The following is a 21,921-nucleotide window of genomic DNA, read 5'->3' as shown; positions in this document are numbered from 1 at the left end:
TTCATCATATCAATTATAGTTTTTTTTAATCAAGATCATAATATTTTGATCCAATAATAAAAAATATAAATTCATTCAAAAATATTATAATTGGAAAATATTGCACCACTATCTATTAACATTTTTAAATATATATATATATATATATATATATATATATATATATATATATATATATATATATATATATATATCAATACCAAAATGTGCTCAGAAAGAGTCTCGCCCATGTTTAAAGGGTGGAAGAAAAGAAGAGATAAGAAATATAATAATGGGGTAAGAAAAAAAACTTTATTAAATAATTATAACAATAATTTGATCCACATGTCACTTTGTGATTGATGCCTATCTTCTCACATCTGTCTTCTTCAGTCGAAAGAAACATCGTTTGGCAACATGATACATAGCTATATCTAATCTTGGAAAGGGTTACAGGTCTCCCTCGCTTTAACTCGGATACAGTTTAGCCTTTTTACTCGCACAATGAGTACTAGGACTGAAATGTTCAACTCTTTTGCTAACAGCAGCCAGTATACATGGTCTAATTAGATATTACAAACCACAAATTGCATTGCAATTGGGTATAAAAACATCACAAAACTCTATTGCAACAGCAGCACGTCCAACTTGATAAGAACCTGAGACAGAAAAGCCGACGGTTGAAAGTTTATCAACATATCTGATGAGCAATGTAGGACAAACCTGATTCCCGATGAACCGGTTTAGCAAAAGGTAGGACAACCGATGGAGTGCAGAACTCACTGGTATGGTAGGAAATCATTCGACATAAATATCGAATAGTTGCATGTGAGGATCAAGCAGTTGCAGCTACCTCTGGTTTGACTGCTTGCCCTTCTGGCACAGAGATCTCATCGGCTGCAGCAACATCTTTGGCTGGTGAAGAGGAAGGTGGTGTGGGTGTATGCTTCAGCTTTACCAAAATCTGGCGCATCGTCGAGAGATCAGTGGGCTTTCCAGGCTTTGGTCTGTGAAGGCTTCTGCTCCTCTTTCTTCCCTCTCTTCTCGATGTTGGCTATCTCATTGGTTATAAGCTTAGCAATTGCTTTCCAGTATTGTTTTATCGGCATCTGTGTGGAACTTCTCCCGGTTGGAGAGGTATAGCTAGCAATAAACAAAGTGGTATTGCTTAAAGGAAGATTTTGTATCATAAGTTTTTGATGCAACACATGACAGGGCTGATTAGAATTAATTACCTTCTCTCTTTCTCTGTTTTGCAACTTGTTTGTCTCACAGTTCAATTTTCCTTTCGCATAGAAAGCTTGCTTGTACTGTTCAGCTTCAGCGATAATTTGATTTCAACATTCCTTTTCCTTCCTCTCCTCCCCTCCTCAAGCAGGATGACATTTTGGCTGCATGTGCAACAAATCATTTAAAATTGTCAAGCTTTACCAACAGGAAAAACTAAGACAGATTACAATAAGGAGTACCAACTCTTCACACAACACAACCTCAGCATGAGATTTTTGGTTTAAGTTAGGACCATGTTTAGGGAATTGACATGAATGACCCAAGTTGAGATGATTATAACGATCAGGTTAAACCTGTCATTTTCGCATTAGAGTCTATCATATCATGTCAAGTCTTAACCATGTCATTACTAGATTACTTATATTGTTGTCGATGTCGAGCTCAAAGTGCAAGTAGGTTGATGAGGACACGTTAGCCATGTCATCCTTAGTACAATCCAACCTGATTAAATGGGTTTTACGTGTTTTTTTCCAATTACATGTGAATTAGATGGTTTGTGTGTCTTTAGCCCTAGGCTGATTGAGATCTGGATTATTCCAAACAAAATGTATTATTCGGATCACTAATCAGTTTTTATATACTTAAAAACTAAAGGTCAAAGGAAAGTAAATATATCTATCTAACTAGTGGTAAACTTCAAAGTAATGACAGCCTCATTAACAGGATGATGAGGTTTTAGGTTATTAAATTATGCAAGCCAACAAAGATCTAAAACTACAAAAAGTCTAACAATAGTAAGAAACACATTTTCTTCAAGAAAAAAAAAAAACTTCAGGATGGTTTTAGCAAGAGGTAGCCTCCTGATTGTAAAACAGGACTGATTGGCACCAGTATTGCAGAGAACTAGTCAAAGAGGAATCACATACTAACCAAAAGAAAATGAGTGCAAACACAACGATAAAAAACAATTCCAAATTCTAAACTTTTCCAGCAGACAATAGAAACCAAAATAACTCAGTTCTTTGTTTTTGTCTCCATAATTGTATGCTTTCGAGGTCCTACACGACTCTTAGCTGAAAATTTATGGACAATGGACTCCTAAATCTTGTTGATCAAAGAAATAAAAATGAAGAGAAAGGGGAAAAAGGGCACATCTTGGCAACTTCTTTCATCAATACATCATATACTCCTCACCACATTCTAGAATCTCAACAGCTATGTCATTATCCTTCAGTATTATATCTCGAAAGACTTCTACCTTATATAGGATTCATATTCCTACCAATGTTGTAGGAAGTTGCCTTGGTGGTGCCTAGGAGGCAAATCAAGTTCTCATCAAATGTAAACATGCGTATCCTTACACTGTAGCATATGTTCATATAGCATGAGGACCTACATATCAACTGAGCCAGGACAGATTTTACAATCTACAGTACCTTGTAAAATAGTTATGCTAATCTCATAAAATTATGAAACATAAAAACCCTCATTATTCGATAAGCTATGGATCTGACAACGTATGTTCATTGGCTAACTCAATATGCAACTGACATAATATGAAGATATTGTTCAAGATACTAAACGGTAGAGTGGACTATTGCCTTAGGTTATCAAGACTACTCCACCATCTACTGCCATCAAGGATATTTGGTAACCATGATGCTCACTATCTCCAACAACCCAGAGAGGTCCAGGAATAGGTTTGCGTACCAAATTGTCATTGTGGCTCATAAATTGCAATGAACTTTTGGGCTAATTATATATTTCTTCCTGTACTTGACCTCTTTTAGCATTGGGGTCCTTAGACTTTGAAAGGTTACATTGGGTCCCCATAGTTTCAAAATTGATACAATTTATTTCATTTTTAACAACACCATCTCGGAATCCTCTGCATGTGACATCACGTGCTGAATTGACAATTACGTGAAGGGTAATACTGTCATTTCACCTGTCAAACCATTGGTTGGCTTTGAATGACCCACCGCGGAGTTCAGGACCCCGGAGTTTGTACAAACCTAGACAATGCATGTCATCTTCGTCTCTTAGCGTCATGAACACTGTCGACAGGTCGGACCTTGCCGTCTGCCTTTGTTTCAAGGACGAGAGCTCCTCCCTAGCCCAAATCACCTTGTAGGTAGTCTCATCGATGACCTCGATGGACCTTCGGAGCCATCTCTTGCTCCCAAGGTCAAGGTAGCACAGCACCTTCCACATGCCCATCTCTTATTTCATGTTTGTTTTCTTCTTCATCTTCCGTTTGTGTTCTTCTTCCTTCTGCTCATGCTGCAGATCACCTCAAATTAAGCTAATTTACAGTGAAAGCTTCCAACTCTCCAAAGTTTATAAATCTAATCATTTGAAGCCCCTTCTTTCATCTAAAGACAAACCACAATCCCAGCTGCAAGCCTGTGTTCCCTTTCCATCACAAACACACAACGCTAGTTTCATCATCCATAGCGACTCTCGCTCTTTCTCTCTCTCAATACTGGCATCATCCATACCTACGAGCTGGCATTGACAGTGAACTAAAGACCTCTCTCTCTCACACTCACTCACTCTCCTCTCTCCTGTCTCTTCTCCAACACAAACACAACGCTAGTATCATCCGCATCTACAAGCTGGCATTGCCATTGACAGTGAAGTGAAGGCCTCTCTCTCTCTCTCTCTCTCTCTCTCTCTCTCTCTCTCTCTCTCTGTGATCATCACGTTGCCAAAAGATCATATAATCACACCTCACATTACGGGGTAAAACAATACAGAAAAAGCTTTAAGTGGAGTGCTCACGGATCAGATCTCCGGTTGATGGAACCCAACCGGTGTCGGAGACCACCACCACCATGCCCGTCGTGGGCATGTGCCTTTGGTGGCCTCACCATTGCACCCGGGGGCCATTCAAAGCCAACCAATGGCTTAACAAGAGAAGACTCCAATGTAAGTTTTACCAGTCGGACCTACTGCTACAAGGGGCCAACTAGTAATTAGCCCAGAGCTTTTTGATCCTCACTACCGATCAAGTAATATATTGGCTCACAAAAAGCTAAAATCAATTGACCTTCAAAGAATAATTAGAAAGGGAGATATAAGATATTAATCAAAGAGACAAGATATCTCAACAAAATGACGAGAGGAAGGGCAATACCGAATCGACGAATGATCGGATCTACAAGGAAAGTCCCTCGCCGGCGCCACTCCCGAAGGATGAATCCCTTCTCGCGCTGCATCTGGTCAGGGTCGGGGTGAAGAATCTCGGTCATCGCGGACGAGAAGCCGTACCCGTCGGAGGAGGCCGGAATGCTGCCGCCGCCGGGGGCGACGCCGACAGAAAACCCCGGGGGAGAAGGAGGAGAAGCGCTGGAGGTAGCCGCCGAAAGATCTGTGCCGACTGCCACCGCCGCGTCGTCGCCGTCGTCGTTGCCGAAGGCGGCCGACATCAAGTGAAATTGTTTTTGGGTGGTCAGGGGGTCTGACGAGGGCTGCGATCTCACAGTTGCACGGTAGAGAGCAAGAGGCTGCTGCCTATTATCGAAAGAATCCTCTGGCCTTTGGAACCAAGAAAGCATACCTCTATCTTTTTGATCTTGAGACAATGCCTTAGTTTTGGTTAAATACACTTAGTGATTGCCTGTTTTATTTTGATCGTGTTTCATATAGATTCGAATCTAAGACTCATCAGTTGTGCAATTAGAAATAAATGATTGAATATTTTATTTTATTCTAATAATTATGGATTTATCTACGTTCGATCACAGTAATAATTAAAAAAAATGAATATTACAAAAATAATGCTAAACTTTAAATAAAGAGGAACGCAATGTTGATTAAAATACATTTGGGAAATGAAAGACACTGTCATGAGAGCTTTGAGAAGACTTTTTTTTCTCAGAGCATAAGTTTTCTTACTCTAAAACGTAATCCAACAACAATAAGCAGTCGAATCTGCGTGACATGAATTAATATATAGAACTTATAGATGAATGACATAAGAACTTTGTAAAATCTTCCTCTGCTTGTGAAATTAAATGGTCGTCGTCCCATTCATCACGATAGCTCTCTGGGCGGGCTTCTCTGTTCTTCCCCGCTGCTTCATACATCAGGTTCCTCCATTCTACCACAGGAGGCAACTCACATTGCTTCGCAAGCCAATCATGATACTCAAACTGCAGAATCCAATTCCAAACCGAAACATTCGTTAGACCTGATGAGAAGTGATAGGTTTTCCTGCTCTGCCTTTTTCTGATGCACACAAGATCACATTGTTGTGGTCAATTGCAATTTGTAGCTATAATTTCTCATTTAATTCAAATGTAATCAACAACAGCAGTGATAATAAGTCTTGATGTCATGACCATTTGGGGTTAATGACAGACAACTCTGCCTATGTTAATTCATGGAATGACCAAAAATTAGATGAAGGCTGCTTAAAGAATATGAGATTTATTAGATGGCATGAGAATTTTAAAACTTTACAACATGTTCCTCGTATAAAGGAAAATAAGATTAGAGTTGATTAGTTTCTTCTCATGACATTTTATATATCATTTTTTTTTAGTTCCGAAGGCAAAATTTGGTAAGTGAACAAATGAAGTACCTGTTTGTTTGACATGTTATGAGTGTATCTCTTGGGCCGTCCAGCAGATTCGAGTTCTGAGTACCAGGCTTTGACATCTTCCAACATTTCCTCTTTGGTTGGAAGTGCGAGTCGCCCTGATAGAACGCCTGCTACCCACTTGCTTTGAAGCTCAAACATCAGGAAAGGAGCTACCTGGTTTTACGGTGATGAGTACACTAAAAAAAGATAGCATCTCAAATAGAAGTTACTGAGGAAAAAGAACAACTTATGGAAATAAACCTTCCAAGGTATTCCAATGAAAGCGAGGCTTGGAGCATGTGACGGTGGGAAAACATGCTTATATAGCGGGTCGACACAGTTATCATCGACGGTGATGATACCATTTGTTTTAAGAAATGGAAAATGATAATTGTACCTGAAAAACATTGTTGTTGCCGAAAATGTCACATTTTCACAATGCATTTGACAAAGACCTCATGGAATTGCTTGAAGATACCGTAATTGAGTTCAAGTTACATGGTCAGTTCTTCTATGAACATGTAATTTAGATAAAACCAGGCAAATTTTCGTTACTTCAGACCGCCCTCCGAGTATATGAGTTCTGTACCATATATGCAGTTCAGATGTTCCATTTACCACTGGAAGTTTTAGTTTCTCCTAGGTTATTTTGCACATCAAAGCTAGCATACATGTCCCTGCAGCTTGTACGTAAAACTTCAGAAGAACAGAAATTGAAAATAAGAAGACAGTAATTGGAACTGTCAACATCATCTTTTCTGGAACAACAACTCGGAGCAAAACAATGCAAGCACACGACTTAATCCTTTTTATGCATGAATTTCCTCTAATATTTTTTCAAACAAAAAAGACATAGTTATTTCATAAAAATAGTTTCTAAAGATAAATATCAAAATTATTCCAGAAGCATGCATGCATAAACTATGGATGGAAAGAATGAGAATAAACAAAGAAACAACTCATCTCTCACTTCTTGAAAAACGATATAAACCAAAAAAATCCAAATTATGAATTTCTATATATATATGTAACACCTCAATTAATCCTGCATCGGAAGTAGGTAAGATTAAGATTGACTTATAAGGGTCTGATGAGTGTACTACTCTCAACTTCAACTTAAGCATTTTAGCCAGTGGTTTTTGTCAAATGAAGTTGATAGATCAGTTAGCCCATCAGGATCGTGACATTTGGTATCAAAACCGACCCAGTATTTAGGTATGGTGAGGAGGCTCGAGTAGGAAAGGCTACCCATAGATGGAGTTAGAGAACTCGTCATGACGTGGAGCCACCACTAGGCTACGCTTCACATGTACCATGCTAGGGTTTGATCTGGTATGTTGGGTCTTGACGATGACGTCAAGCTCTTGAGTAGGGGTGATTGTAACACCCTCGATTAGTCCCACATTGAAGTAGACAAGATTAAGATTGACTTATAAGGGTCTGATGAGTGTTGTAAAATGTTAAAGATATTTCATATTCATTATCTAATTGACAAAAATGATGCTCAAAATATACGGTGGTAGTTGATATGCATACCCTGTACAGTGTATAATGACATCAACTTGGACAGAGCTCCCATCTCGAAATACCACAGTGCCATCACTATGGGTGCTTGCAATCTGTAACAAAATTTTCTGATTAGTACTTTATTTAGATGTAAATCTCGGTCTATTCTTATTTCATCAAGAAGAAAGAGTTTCTACCATAGAATGAAGCCACATGTTGTCATGGCCAAGCTGCTTTCTAGGAGGTTCATCAGGCAGGGATCTATTTGAAATATGAACTTCTTTAGCATATCTAACAATATCCCTTGAAATGTCAACAGCACTAGCAGCACTCCCAATTATCAACACCACCTGTACAAGACCAGAAGACTCTAAATTAGACCAGAGCAATTAATTTGACAGCTAGAACTTTGCAAGAATTATTAGTGACATTTTTAAAAAGAGATTCTGGTCAACAAACATATAAGAAATATTAACTAAATGCATACTTGATCAGTAAATGGCTCAGGGACACGATAATTGTGGCTGTGCAATTGCTTCCCAGGCCACACATCGATGCCTGAAACATATACATACACAATCAACATCCAGTGGAAACAGGAAATTGCAACAATAAAAAGAAATTGTAATGGAAGAAGATAATCGCTACTCAAAGATTAGAAAGTCAAGAGCTTTTTGAGAAGATAACCATGTTTCTACTTGGTTCAACAAGATAAAATTCAACATTTTTTGTAATCCAAACAATCAAAGCATCATAATCATCCTGACTCATCTTCTTGGAAGAGATACATCACCATAAAAAACTTCCTACACAAAATCAGGAAGATTTATTTAGAAAGTAAAATAGATCATGACACATTGAGTCCTAAAACCAGAGGACCTTGCAAATGGATGGATAGACAAATGTGACATAAGTTACAGAACAAAAGAAAAAAAGTCAATGCAAGGAAAAGGTAGATATTTACTTTGGTCATGGCAATTTTACTTTGGAACTAATTTCTTTAACAACCTTAAAATAAGGACTGCGTGAATCCAGTACGTAAATTACAAATTGTCGTTCCTCTATGCAAATATATTCATGATGCGGAAGGAACCAGGAAATTTTATTTTAAGAAATGTGTTAGTATGAAGACGGCATATGCAGGCCCATGTAGCTCTGAAACACATACTGACACGTGCAAAGCATTAACAGTCGCTTGAACATCATTTTAATGTGTGGCCTTGATATAGGAAGGTAACTAAATACTTAAAATTCTAGTAATACACATAAAAGAAAAGTTGATGAGTTCTGATAAAGTGTTTTAGCAATCAAAGAACACAGTAAACCAAGTTTTAGTGTAGATATACTAATTAAAGTATTTATATGGTTAGCAAAATGTTAGGCCGCTACCAAAATACATGTATCTGGTGAAATTGGACATGTTGCATGCCTGAGAGAAATGCAGCAGATCCTACTAGTTTCTTTTCTGATTCTTGATATGAGGTGTTGAGTTGTTGTTCCAAAATTCCAATTATAAGATATGAATTTAGGGTCTTTTGGATGTTAAATTAGAACTTTTGGTCAGTGGCAGCCATAAATAATACAATGAGAAGAAGAGTACGACGAAGAAGAAGAAGACAATGCGGAAGAACAATTGTCTTTCTGCCTCAGGTGCATTATGTTTCTTTTGATTATCTAAGCCTTCTCAACACTTTTTTGCCATCTTCTTAATTAACAATCACAAACTTTGTAATGCATAGGAAATCAAATAGTTTATCTGTCTGCATTCTCAAGAGAAGATAGCAAGCACGAAAAAAGAGTAAGACAGTTGCATTTAGGCAACCAAAATCAGTATCACATTCGTTCAAAGATTTTGGAGAAGAGACAATGTCTGCCACACATTCAAGAATTCCCCAAATTTACCAATTTTTATAATCTAGTGCATCCCCATAAAAGTTCTATAGTTAGGAGATTCAAATCAACAATGAGATCTAAGTCACATAGGCAGCAATGCAATGTTTTTAACTGTCAAGTCAAGTTTACAAGATGAACAATGATCACACGCATATAAGAAAGAAGATTATCTGAAAATATGATGAAGCCATCCGCTGATCCTATTAGCACCAAGAACCCTAACTGAAGTAAAGCAACATCCAAGATTGGTATTGTAGGGAAAAATAATTATTAAATGATTAGGTTAAGATCTAGATTTTTTTTTTCCTTAAAGCCATTAGCCATTCAATTAATTAAGTTTCTAAGTCAAAGGAAAATTAAAAATTCATACATGTTAGGAATAAAAAACCCACAAAACTTTGAATTGAGACTATAACGCCGAGATATAGGTAAATAAGGATAATAAATACCGGGAATCTCCGCGATACGCGGCTCGGTGAAGTGACCATTGCAAACAACCACGCCATCAAAGACCTCACTTTCGTCGCCCCCATCGCCACCCGCTTCGTCAACGCTCCTCGAATCTACTTGCCACCTCCCATCATGATCCCTCTCCACCCTCTCCACCTCCCTGCGGAACCGGATTAGCCCGTAGAGGTCGAAATCCCTAGCAAAATCCTGGAGGTATCGGAGCACCTCGCGGTGTCCAGGGAACCGCCGGGCGTCGCCGCCTTCGGGGGCGCGGCGGGAGGAGAAGGGGAAGTCGAGGAAGCCCATGCACTCGCGGGGGAGGTTGGTGCGGAGCGATTCGTAGAGGCTACTCTGGACGATGTCGCGGCCGGGGTCGAGGCCCAAGGGGTCGGACTCGGTGGCGGGGGTGTATACCCAGGTGCCCCCGATGGCGGCGTCGCGCTCGAAGACGACGACGCGGAGGCCCTCGCGGCGGAGCTCGCGCGCGGCGACGAGGCCGGCGGCTCCGGCGCCGATGACGGCCACGCGGCTGACAGCCGGCAGCGCGGCAGCGAGGGAGGGGACCATGGGAGCGAGGCTACGGGTGGCGACGGTGTGCTTGGTGGCAGTTGCGTGTGCTTGTTGCCCTCCCGAGCGCGAATGAGACCGATTTGGATGGACCCACTGAGAGTTTGGCTCTCAAATCAATAAGCTGACGCTTTAAGCACTGACTTAATTTGGTCAAACAAAGAAAAATCTTTTTTTTTAATAAATACCTTTTTGATATTTCGATTTGAAATATGTGTCCTTATTATATTAGAAACAAAAATAATTAAATAAAAAATATATAGTATTTTTGTTACCTTCATCAAAATATCTCATCATTGTGCATTTTAAGGATTACAGTAAATTAGAATGCCCTTTAGAAAATATTAAAAAGTAGCCAAAAAAAAAACAAAAGAACTTTTCCAAGAATTTTCGATCGAAAACTAACTACACTTAACTATACCATTTACATTGTTTTTAGATAGAATTATACTGCAATTTGATTGGAGAATATTATATTTCTTTGTGTCTATGTGTATGTTGGTTTAGGAAATTGATTATAAATTGTATCGATTATTAGGTAATTTTAATGTGTACAATGCAAATATGACTTAACACGTATAATAATTTTTATGTGTATTATTAGGAGCGGCTTAATTAAACGCTTCTCCCGCTTCTGTCTCTCCTCGGTGCCATTCCACTAGGAGGGGAGGGAGGCAATGGCATCGATGAGCCCACGGCTCATCTTCCATGGGTGGATGATCGATCCAGTTCAATCGCCCAGATTTCATATCCGATCGCAGCAAGTCCACCCGTGGATCATGAGCCGATGTCGCAGCCAGAGTCAGAACAGCTTGACGCCATCGACTTGCTCCTACAGTCCCATGCTTGTTGTGTAGCTCGCTGAGTTCGCTTTTAACAGCTGGCTGTTCTTGCTCTGGCCGACGTCGTCTTCTTCTTGCATGCTCTGATGGACAGATGAGAGTTGGCGTTGTGTTATGGTGTCCAAGACATCTGCTTTAAGCCCTTTGCCAGTTTGCCTGCTAACTGTTTGTATGATTGTATCAGACCTAATAATCGGCTCATATTATTAGGAGTGATGCGTGGGAATCATAAAGTTGTATCGATGAGCTCCGTGGTTTGCTTTTCTACAAGGTTCGATGGATGATCATGTCACTGTACTGCAACTGGAGCACAGAGTGGCTGATAAGTTGAACAGCTAGCTCTAAGTTGCATTCGATCTTCTCAAGGAGGCTAAGTCATCAAGACAGGAAGATCTCCTTCGATGCTTAAATCAGATTAGTGAGGTAAGAAAGAAGCACTGAATCTGTATCGATCGCATACATCGAGCATTTAAGCATATCGCTGCTCGTTCTTCCTTCCAAGTACATAACATGCACATATTAGATAGATGTCGAGGAATGATAGTTTCTCGATTATGTATGTTTTCCTTCTTTTTCTGTACAAATACTTACCTTTGTTTTGTCTCTACTGATTAGATCTTACATATGACATGACGGATTGTTCTAGTTTTCTATCTCCTTAGGCAAAAGAGAAACAAGAACCTGGGACCTGTTGAATTCATGCAACCTAATGTTGAATTCAGAAGATTGCTGTCTCCAATTTCATTGATCATATATCCATTGTTCTGGTGGTGATGGGACGTGAACAATGTGACAAAATGGAGTTGTGGTACATAGAAAAATATCTTTGGATGTCGGATGGAACTTGCAAGACCCAATGCAAAACGACACACTTGGTTCCGTGGTATAAGAGGTTAAAGGCAGCGTCCCAAGTTTGATTAGCTCTCCTAGCATCTGCATCACATCATCCACTGAACAACACTCACTGACTTGTCCTTCTCGGATGAGGAGATTAGGCTGCCAGGCTTTGTCATCACCTCCTGTCATAAAGTTGAAGAAAATACATTTAGGCATGCTCTTGAGGATCTAAACTAGATATTGCCTTATCTTGTCCACCTTCCTTTAACTCTAATTCCAAAGTTGTCCTTGTCTTTCTGAAATGGCTTCGAAGCTTTTGCGGCGCTCATTACAATTGTCTACCGAACAATAACTATTCATACTCCTTAGGGAACAGAGAGGAGATTTTGCTGATTCCTGAAATGTGTTACTTTACTGCCTTTAACTTCATGTTTACACCTCCAGCTTCATTCTTACTGTGTTTTCCTGACAGTGATGATTAGTAGTAAGGCAAGTAGGATACAGTAGGAGTGACTAACTATCAATTATTTGGCAAAATGATCCTCATGTCTTGTCCTTTTGGTGGACAGTTGGTACTAAAGGAGGATTTGGTCCCCATGGCAAATCCAGAGAGTCAACTGCTGACGCAGGGCCCTCTCTTCATTGGTGGCACTCAGGTTCTGGCTCTGTTCCTGGAAAATGCGGTGTGTTGGTGCTTGGCAAGGGACCAAGGTGCCAGATAAGGGTACAGGTCATGGGGTAATATGAGCAGATAGGTGGATTGCAAGATGGGGTGTTCCCTAGAGGATCAGCCCTTGTCCCCTAGGGTTGAAACTTGAAACTGCAGTTTATGGGAGTTGGAATTTGTACATGGGTGTCTTCAGAAAGACTCAGGTTGATAGATGCAGAGAGAGAGAGAGAGAGAGAGAGAGAGAGAGGTGATGGTTTTTCTTTCTTCCATTTATTTTCAGGGGTCTTGTATCATTTTTTCTAGTGTCTAGTTAACTGTGGTAATAACTTGATTTTTTTGGATCCTAATTAAAATGAGTTTAAACATCCTTTTATTGAATTGGAAAGAATATGGATAGAAATGTAAGCATTGGATCCAGATCAAATAGGATGAAATTTATGAGTAACTTATTTGTTTCTATCCCATTATTAAATAATAATGATCATGAGTTGTGTTTTTACTATGAGTTTGAGTGGTTGAATTTTTTTGGGTTGAACTCCATCAAAAGCTTAGATTTAAATCAAAATTTCTGAGGGTTTGATGCAATCCACTGAGAATTATTAGCAAGCAATCCAATATTTAAATCAAATGCATGGATATCTCTTCCCAACTCCAGTTGTTATTATTGAACATGGAAAACTAGTTCAATGGTATACTATTTGGACAAAATATGGACAAAGTACCAACATTTGATGACTGTTATGATGATGATGTTAAATTGGTCCACCACCTCAATAACAGTAACTCATACTCTTAGCTTAATATGAGACCAATAATATCATGGCTATCATTGCCACCATGCCAACATTCTCATCCTTCATCTGTGTTTGTCTTCTCTGACACCATATTTATGACAACCTGAGGTTGAAATATTATATGGGCCAAACTGTAAAAAGGAGAAATAATTGTTTCTAAACTTAATTAAGTATCTAAGCCTATCTTAAATCTGAATCAAATGATTGAAAATATTAGACTCGTTTTCATCTTTATATTGATCATGAATTATAATCCATAAGGTACTCTATATATATATATATATATATATATATATATATATATAGTTGTAGGTGGATAATAATAATTATTTATTTGATATAGGATGTATTTTGAAATAAACCATTGGTTTTTGTTTTTTCAAAAAACATTTTTTTTTATTTTTTCTCATAGAATGTCCATACTTTTTAAGTTCGAAAGAACATCTATACTTAATAATCTTTCATCCTATATATTTACAATTGATCTTTTCTTTGGTCGAGTTAAATGCATTAAGAATTGGTCTAATGAATTAAACCGGACCAAATTAATGAAATAAAAATAATAATAATTTTAAAATTTAAATTTAAAATTATATAAAAAATTAATAAATTAGAAAACTATTATAGAGGGCAAAAAAAAAAGTATAATTCAAGTCCATATTCTAAAAATAGTATCTAAGTATATATAAATATTTTAAAAAATATTAGTTAAAAATGTTGTATATATTGTTATAAATTATTATATTAAAATAGAAATATCTAAAGTTTATATTCATATGTTTTTCATTTATTTCACAAGTTTACATTTATAATTATTTTAAAAATTATCACATAAACAATTTTAGAGCTACTTCGAATTTATTTGAATCCATCTAAAATGACCAAACCAAGCCTAGAAAATTAAAAAAATTAAAAATGTGCTAATAAGTTTATCTTTTCATGAGTAAAAAAAAGAAAAGTTAAAAAAGTGTTTTGGATGATTTTAAGCAAGAAGAAAAACCAAAACTAACCAATTTGTTGGGAAATTCATCCATATTGATTTTGGATGATTTTTCTAGAAAATACCCATACTTTGGATATTTTCTAAAAGATATCTCATCGTTTGATTTTTCTTAATAATACCCTTAATTTTAAAGTACCAAAAATACCCCTCAAAAAGTTTTTTTACTAAAACTTTCTTTTTGCTTTTTTAAAAATCAATTTTCAACTGATTATAATGTTTTTATTTGATTCGTTTATATTACTTTTCAATAGAGTTTATAATGTTTTATTAAGTACTAAAAGTACAATAAATATCATTAAAAATATTATAAATGACATCATATCATTCCTATTTAATTATCATTGCTCATAGATCATTATAATATTATATTTTTATATTTATAATATATTTGATTGATATTATATTTATTTTTATTTATATTATTTATAATATATTGAAATAAGTCTGATAATATTTTTATTGTGATGATCAAAATATTATAACAGATCAAAGATGCTATAATAGATATATAAAAAAAATTTAAGATATGGTTTGAGTATTTTTTAAATTTAAATTATTATTAAAAATAGGTATCGATTGTAAAATACTTAAAATATAATTTATTTTAAGAAAAATCATTCAATAATTTATATATTTAACATATGGGCAATAAATACAAAGTGCGATATCACGAGACCCGAAACGGGAGCTTTTGAATGAATAGGTAGTGCTCACCTCGAGAAAAGTTGGAACGGAGAGCGAACAGAGTGATCTGAGAGAGAGAGAGAGAGCGAGAGAGGGAAATAGAGCGAGAGATTGAGACAGAGGAGAGGGAGGAGAGAGAGAGAGAGAGAGAGACGGGGGGAGATCTCCCTCGTGATACCCTCTCGATTACGGCCTATACAGCATAGCGCGAGAGAGAGAGAGAGAGAGAGAGACGAGGAGGAGGAGAAGGCCAACAAAAAGGCACGGCGAGCACGTATAAAGTCCCAACCAAATCTCTCTTCTTACTTCTCGAGACGATTCCCTCCACCCTCTCATTTGCTTTAAGCGACTCTTTTTCTCGTGCGGCGCGCTTCTTCTTCCCTATCAACAACTCTACCGCTCCTCGCCTATATATATATTGTTCTCCGCTAAGCCTTCTGCTCGGCCGTCTCTCTTACTTGTCTTCTGAATCTGTGTTCCTCTTAGAGATAAGAGATTGGAGCTCGAAGGGATGGCGTGTGGCGAGGATAAGGAGCAGGACCCTCGCATCCAAGGAATAGCCGCTTCCATCCGCGTCGTCCCCGATTTCCCCAAGAAAGGTCCCTCCTTTTTGTCGTTCCAAAGTTTTCTGCTCGCTCCTCCTCTCATGTTTTCTTTCGCCTTTCGCTTTTTCTTGATTCTTTTACTGATTCTTGAGAAAATAATCTGATCTTTATGAAAAAAGATCCCCGAGCCCACCTCCCCTCGCGCGCTCGATCTCTCCCGCTGGATCCATGCTCGTCTATTTCTTCGTATGTGATTTCCTTGCAACTGTATTCATCGTAAAGATATGACTTTTGATACCAATGTTTCTTGCTCTCAGCCCCCTAACCCACAAAAGCAAGAGTTTCGATGCTTATACTTTCGTCAACCCTCCCCGCATCCCTCCTTTTTTTAGTTATCTGCTTCTTTTCTTCCGACAAGCTCAAATTTTGATGAGCAATTGCCTTTTCTTCTCCCTTTCTTAATCTTACTGCAACTGTTGCATGAACAAATCGTAGGAATTATGTTTCAAGACATCACGACGCTGCTGCTCGATCCAAAAGCGTTCAAGAACACGGTGGACTTGTTCGTGGAGCGGTACTCGGGGAAGAATATCTCCGTTGTGGCTGGTGAGTTCTTCCGTAATGACAAATGCATCCTTCTAATCTTTGATTTTTGTTACCTATATATGTGTGTGCGCATGTTCTCTCTATGGTGGATTGTTCGCGGCTTCATTCTTTTCTCGCATCGATGCTTATTGTGAGCGTGTCGGTTGTGGGGCCTTCATCTTTTTACCAATTACAGTATGGTAGACTTTGGAACAGAAACGTTTTCTCCGTTTCATCATTTCCATTAGAGAAATTAGGTAAGGCTTGTTGTTTCCTTGGGTACCTTTTTGCAGTGGGTAGGGGCTCATTCTTTGACTGCATTGCCTTCTCAGTGGCCATGTTATCATGGACTATTTAAGTCGCGGTCTACCATGAGTGTCTCTATTTCCAAGTCCTCGCCTTGACGACAACATTGGTCCAATCTCTGATGTAATTTTGTGAAACAATGGCTATTGTTTGAGCTTTGACGGGCCTATACATTCTGTTCCTCTGTTCTGTACGTGCTTTTCCTTTACTGTTTTGATTTGGTTTATATGGCTATGATTGCAGAAATGAACAGAATTTATTGTCTCCTTGATGCATTTGGAGTATATTGGTTTAAAACGACCTTGAAATCTTGTTTTTTTGTTTCTGAATTTATTTCATATTGGTCTGCAGTCGCAGGACATGGAGATTTAACATGAGCTCCATTGTATGATGAAATTTTGATGAGGTTTTATATGTTCATCTGTTCATGATTATTAGTGAGCTGTTATGCTTTTACCTTTCATGAAACTGATAAATGAAACATATTAAGATTTCTGTACACATCAGAGAACAACAATGATAAAGTTTCTACCAGGCCCCTATTATTTGGGATTGGTTTTGTAGTTAATTTCCTTCAGTGAGCCCTATTTGAGTTCAATACAATTAGAGCAATTTAATACCTTTTATTGTTTCAAATATATCTATTAGTTTTTCCTCTATTAGTTAAATATATCTAATGATAGATATTTTCCTTTTATTGTTTCATTTTGTGCACTGCTAATCTGATAACCTCATTTAATCCCACTAGTGTGATTCATGCTTTCTTAAGCATATTTAATGTTTTAATTGATCGACTATTATAAATATCAAAGTTAACAGATAAATTACAAAACATATTGCTAGTTATTTAATGTATTGTACATTCATGTCTTGATGTTACAAAATATATATGAAATTTTGACAATCGATCTTTTTTCTTGTGCAAATATATAATGTTATGACCAAGGATTGCCTTTTTGGGTACCAGACTTGTTTTGACAATTTGATGGAATGGTACATACTGGTCTATACTGGTGCATCTAGAGATTCGGCAAGGACAAAAAAGAGGAAGGAGAGGAAGGGGTGGTGGAGGAACATAGGAGGAAGGAGGAAAGAAGAGGGAAAAAGAGGAAGAAGAAGAAGAAAGGAGAGGAGAGAAAGATTAGTGGTAGCGGTAAAGCAGCAGTGGTGAGGCAACAGTATTGTTGAAGTGGCAGCGGCAATGGTGATGATGAGGCGGTGGCTACTTTTGTGTGAGGAAGGCTCGTGTTTGTGATAACGAGATGATGACATCTTATGTGATGGCGAAGTCGCAACGACGAGGCAGCCACATCTTATGCGATAAGAGGGCTCTTGTTCGCGAGCCTTAATTTTCTTTTTTTTTTTTCTTTTTAACACTAATTTGGACAGGGGCCCCATCATTTCTTTGAATTTTTAATTAATTTAATAGGACCATTTGAAAGGAGGTGGTCCCTGTATTGACCCTCGCCCGGACTAGTATGTACCTCCCGTACGATACTGTTTTTGGGCGGTATAGCAAATGTTGATTATGACATAATCAGGTCACACTGGTGGAACTGCTTTTGTCAGGTTTGTTTATCTAATAGAAAATAGCTTATAAATGACTGGATATGACTGGCTTGAATTTTATGTTCTGTGCACTTTTGAACATGATATGTAACTTTGTGGTTAAGGCCATGTATGGGCGTAACTTTATGTGGTTAAGACTGGCTTGAATTTGGTGTTTTATGCACTTTTGAAGAAGATATGAAACTTTGTGGTCGAGACCATGGGTGTCCATATCATGATGGCCGGTGGTATTTGTCCATGGACGAATTGGTATAGGTCATACTGTTTCGGATGGTATGTTAAGCACTGGTTAAGATTTCATTTAATGTGTTAACCACTGATGCAGGTAAATAAAAGTAAAAATAACTTGGCTGGGTAGGACTTTTATATAATAACTTGTTCAATTGTATTAGTATCATAGTATGTATACCCTTTCTTATGGGTTACACAGCAGCAAGTTACATAATAACTTGTTCAATTGTATTACTACCGAAATTGCCATTAATTTTTGTAACTTTTAACAGTGTTAAAAGATTTTCTAATTTGCTATATATTTATATCTTGATTTACCTATTTTTGACCTCTTTGATCTATGCCTTTGGTCTTTGTCTTGTACATTGTGGGGTCTTTTGCTTGTTTAATGATAGATTTGCTTCAACGGAAGATTGCAAAGGGCGACTTTTAGATTTAATCATTGTTGACTTAACATCTAATTGCTTTTCCTTTACTATATTTTTTGTTTTATTTTTTTAAGCATTCTGTTGGATTTTGATACAAGCTATTTGATTTTTCATTGTATGTAGGACATCTGATTGGTAAATTTTACACTTTTCTGGTGTCATTGTGATGGAAGGTTTTCTCCATTTTGACAGGAATTGAAGCCAGAGGCTTTATTTTTGGTCCACCAATTGCTTTAGCGATTGGAGCAAAATTTGTTCCTTTGAGAAAGCCAAGAAAATTACCAGGTACTTCATTCTCTCAATTAATCAAACATATTTTACCATCAGTTTTGACAAGTGAAATACATGTGAAGTGTTAGCTAAACAAAATGCATCTGTTTGAATTCATTTTTGCTTACAAATTTGGTAATAATGTGTTAAAATAACATATTTTGAACAGAAAAAAAAGTAAATCTCAATGCCATTTCTTGGGATTAGAAAATGATGATAGTTAAACAAAATTGAAGATGTATTAAATGGAAAAGAGATTTTAATATTATTTAGTGTTAATGTTCTGTATTTATTATTTTTTTGGAGTGATAAAATTTGATTGTTGTATAAGGACACCAATGTTTGATGGAATGTCTTTTGTGCCATTCATAAACTATTAATAAGAACTAATGTATTAGATAATGAGTTATATAGCATCCCGTGCACAGAAAAAGATAAAAAGCTCAATGGTATTTCTTGGAAGTAGAAAAAGAGAATGGTGAAATGAAATGCAAGATCTGATGGGTATGAGATTTTGGGAATAGTTAGTTCTAATGATCTGTGTTTCTTTTGTTTCTTTTTGTGGGATTTCAAATTTGATTGTTGAATTCATACACCATTATCTGACAGAATGGTTTTCTTGCCATTATAAACCATACTATGTTAAAACTAAATCCAAACTAGTTCAATAATTTGCCCCAGATTGGACCATGACACAGATAAGGTATGCAACTGCACTTATCTTGGTATGGGAGCAGCTAGATCATTCATACATGATCACATTCTCGCTATTTATTTATTTAGGCATTGTTAATTTATAACATTCTTACAAAATCAAATTTATGACATCCTCCTTTCTTGCAAATGGATTACATGGCAGAAATAAACTTCTCAAGTTTTTTTTTAATTTATAATTTATGTCCATCAGGTAATGGATTGAATTTATCCCAAGCTCTTATATGGTTTGGCTCAGTTTCTCCATATGAAAATGCGTAGGTGAAGTCATTTCGGAAAAGTATGTTCTGGAATATGGAACTGACTGTCTTGAAATGCATGTCGGGGCAATCCAACCTTGTGATCGTGCTTTGGTTGTTGATGATTTGGTAGCAACTGGAGGAACCCTTCGGGCTGCTATGAATTTACTTGGTTTGTACAATGAGAATTATACAGTTTTTATTACTTATGTCCTATCTACATATTTAACCTTGTCATTCAGTATAATTCTGGTTTTCATTTTATGCAGCCATAAATACAATCGCACTTCGGTTTTATGCAATATGTTTGCAGTATTTTCACATTTTGATTTTACATCAAAATGATGCTGATCTGATCATATTTCTAACCAACACAACCAACATTTAGATTCTCGTAATAATCTAATTAAGAGGACTATTCGTAGGATGTCTGAATCTTGTAATTTCCTTGATCAGCCTTAGAAAAATTAGCACATATATAAATAATTCTTGTCCCATCTATCTGTTTCAGCTTTTAGATGGATTGACAGAGGTAAAGATTTGATGACAAGTGGACTACAAATGATAAAAACAATGAGAATGCTATATCTTTTTAAACAAATAGATAAACTTGGTAGAAAAATTTATTTGCAGTCTTGCAAATAAATTTGGAGTTCTTTTGGCAGATGGTGCCTAAGATACAATATTTCTATCCGTAAGATATACATAATCCACAATAGTTGGATGTCTGTTCCTTGTGGTTTTTTGTGGGAAATATTTCCTAACTAGCATTTAGTGGTCTTACCCTCTTTAGTCTAGTTTATTAATTGTACCAAGATCCAATTTGCAGATGATGCTAGCAAAGGTAAAATTGTGTGTCGAATAATGCTTAGCCTTTTGCATTTTTCTGTTGCAGCGTCTGGTACAAAAGATAAACAATGCATTTACCCTGAATTTTCGTAAGAAGTAGTGATATTTGTCGGTGCCGAACACTTGTTCATTTTCATATCGGTATTGCTTCTTTTACCATACTTGGGTTTTCTTTTTATTGTTGTTGATTCCTTTCTTCTTAACCTCAGAGCGGGCTGGGGCTGAGGTGGTCGAATGTGCATGCGTTATTGAACTGCCCGAATTGAAGGTGTGTGTGACATGTTATTGCTTTTCAACATGGCCATGCTTTTAAATATCGGTACCTTCTCCAAGTTTTTGGTTCTTATTTGTTCCTCCCAATTGTTTTTACCGTTGAATTCCATTTTAGGCTGTTGATCTTTTTAGTTACTTTTTTTTTTGCTGCAATCCTAGAGAAAAACATTGCAGGGGCATGCTGGTTTTACCCTGATATCATATTATTGCCGCACATAACAGTGTTTTGACCTGCTTTTTTACAATTTATGGTAGAATTTTCTTTCTTTTCAAAAAAAGAAGAAGAAAATTCAAGAACTATTTTTGGATGCTTTTATGTTGAATTAACCAATCTATTTATCAGTAGATACAACTACAGATAAGCTTAGTGGAAATAAACCATGTTAGGATCTATAGACGTATTTCTGCAAATTCCCTTCTCTGAGATTTCTGATATACTAAATGAGATTGTAATCGCATCGAACTGAAGTAGCTTTGTAGATGAACTGAGCTCTTACCTAGCATTGGATTGACTGTGGAATGTGTGACATCTATGTGCAGGGCCGCGAAAGGTTGAATGGCAAACCCCTCTACGTACTGATGGAGTCCAGATGATGGTGATCTTCTTGGTTGATGCCTCCGCTGCTGCTTCTCTGTTCTTCTTCCCAATATGTAGTCATGAGAGAACCATTTGTTGTTCCACAAATGTTGTCTCTTTCTTCTGTGCTGCATTGTCATCAATGGGAACTACAAAATGGCAACTACATCAAGCTTTTCTGTTTCCTATTCTTACATATGCTATTGACCAGAAAACACAGCAGTCTGTAATTAGCAGCTTGAATTCTCAGTTTTTGATTGATACTTCACTGTTGTGACGACTGTACATGCAC

At 37.2% G+C, this 21,921-nt stretch overlaps 3 protein-coding genes and 1 long non-coding RNA gene across 9 annotated transcripts; 2 read left to right on the top strand and 2 right to left on the bottom strand.

Moving 5' to 3' along the window:
* Positions 1–245: 245 nt before the first annotated feature.
* LOC135609019 (uncharacterized) lies at positions 246–4,983 on the bottom strand. 2 transcript variants are annotated; one of them, XM_065102113.1, is made up of 4 exons: positions 4,349–4,983; positions 1,215–1,370; positions 763–1,122; positions 246–638 (listed from the first exon to the last, which is right to left on the bottom strand). In XM_065102113.1, exons 1-2 carry the CDS (start codon positions 4,767–4,769, stop codon positions 1,300–1,302), a joined length of 492 nt encoding a protein of 163 aa, XP_064958185.1. In that variant the 5' UTR covers positions 4,770–4,983; the 3' UTR covers positions 246–638; positions 763–1,122; positions 1,215–1,299. The 2 variants fall into 2 exon arrangements, with proteins under 2 accessions (XP_064958185.1, XP_064958183.1); XM_065102111.1 differs by having other exon boundaries at positions 246–1,122.
* Positions 4,981–10,334, bottom strand: LOC135609012 (flavin-containing monooxygenase FMO GS-OX5-like). Its single transcript, XM_065102105.1, has 7 exons — positions 9,646–10,334; positions 7,791–7,861; positions 7,501–7,653; positions 7,334–7,416; positions 6,059–6,194; positions 5,798–5,971; positions 4,981–5,366 (listed from the first exon to the last, which is right to left on the bottom strand). The coding sequence occupies exons 1-7, from the start codon at positions 10,211–10,213 to the stop codon at positions 5,160–5,162; spliced, it is 1,392 nt and encodes a 463-aa protein (XP_064958177.1). The 5' UTR covers positions 10,214–10,334; the 3' UTR covers positions 4,981–5,159.
* A 4,718-nt stretch (positions 10,335–15,052) lies between these two features.
* Positions 15,053–21,897, top strand: LOC135608971 (adenine phosphoribosyltransferase 4-like). 5 transcript variants are annotated; one of them, XM_065102077.1, is made up of 7 exons: positions 15,055–15,317; positions 15,530–15,642; positions 16,084–16,194; positions 18,900–18,992; positions 20,064–20,102; positions 20,989–21,047; positions 21,593–21,897. In XM_065102077.1, the coding sequence occupies exons 2-7, from the start codon at positions 15,555–15,557 to the stop codon at positions 21,644–21,646; spliced, it is 444 nt and encodes a 147-aa protein (XP_064958149.1). In that variant the 5' UTR covers positions 15,055–15,317; positions 15,530–15,554; the 3' UTR covers positions 21,647–21,897. The 5 variants fall into 5 exon arrangements, with proteins under 5 accessions (XP_064958156.1, XP_064958149.1, XP_064958144.1 ...); XM_065102072.1 differs by having other exon boundaries at positions 15,062–15,304; positions 19,953–20,102; XM_065102060.1 differs by having other exon boundaries at positions 15,062–15,317; positions 19,953–20,102.
* On the top strand, positions 16,201–18,088 carry LOC135609006 (uncharacterized). The gene is made up of 2 exons (XR_010485660.1): positions 16,201–16,430; positions 16,506–18,088. It is a non-coding gene; the product is annotated as an uncharacterized LOC135609006 (long non-coding RNA).
* Positions 21,898–21,921: the final 24 nt, after the last annotated feature.

The sequence above is a fragment of the Musa acuminata genome, chromosome BXJ1-2, assembly GCF_036884655.1.
Source record: "Musa acuminata AAA Group cultivar baxijiao chromosome BXJ1-2, Cavendish_Baxijiao_AAA, whole genome shotgun sequence".
NCBI lineage: Eukaryota > Viridiplantae > Streptophyta > Magnoliopsida > Zingiberales > Musaceae > Musa > Musa acuminata.
This window is presented reverse-complemented; position numbering and strand designations above follow the sequence as displayed.

Bases quoted from the DNA above. Each gene is read 5' to 3' on its own strand.
- LOC135609019 (XM_065102111.1), bottom strand. From the start codon at position 4,769: ATGCTTTCTTGGTTCCAAAGGCCAGAGGATTCTTTCGATAATAGGCAG. The intron at 1,371-4,348 runs GTATTGCCCTTC...TTGCACATGCAG, and splicing joins TCCGATCATTCGTCGATTCG to CCAAAATGTCATCCTGCTTG.
- LOC135609012 (XM_065102105.1), bottom strand. From the start codon at position 10,213: ATGGTCCCCTCCCTCGCTGCCGCGCTGCCGGCTGTCAGCCGCGTGGCC. The intron at 6,195-7,333 runs GTATGCATATCA...AATGTTTTTCAG, and splicing joins GTCATTATACACTGTACAGG to GTACAATTATCATTTTCCAT. The intron at 5,972-6,058 runs GTTTATTTCCAT...CCGTAAAACCAG, and splicing joins TCATTGGAATACCTTGGAAG to GTAGCTCCTTTCCTGATGTT.
- LOC135608971 (XM_065102072.1), top strand. From the start codon at position 15,555: ATGGCGTGTGGCGAGGATAAGGAGCAGGACCCTCGCATCCAAGGAATA. The intron at 18,993-19,952 runs GTACTTCATTCT...GAAAATGCGTAG, and splicing joins AAAGCCAAGAAAATTACCAG to GTGAAGTCATTTCGGAAAAG. The intron at 20,103-20,988 runs GTTTGTACAATG...TCTTAACCTCAG, and splicing joins GGCTGCTATGAATTTACTTG to AGCGGGCTGGGGCTGAGGTG.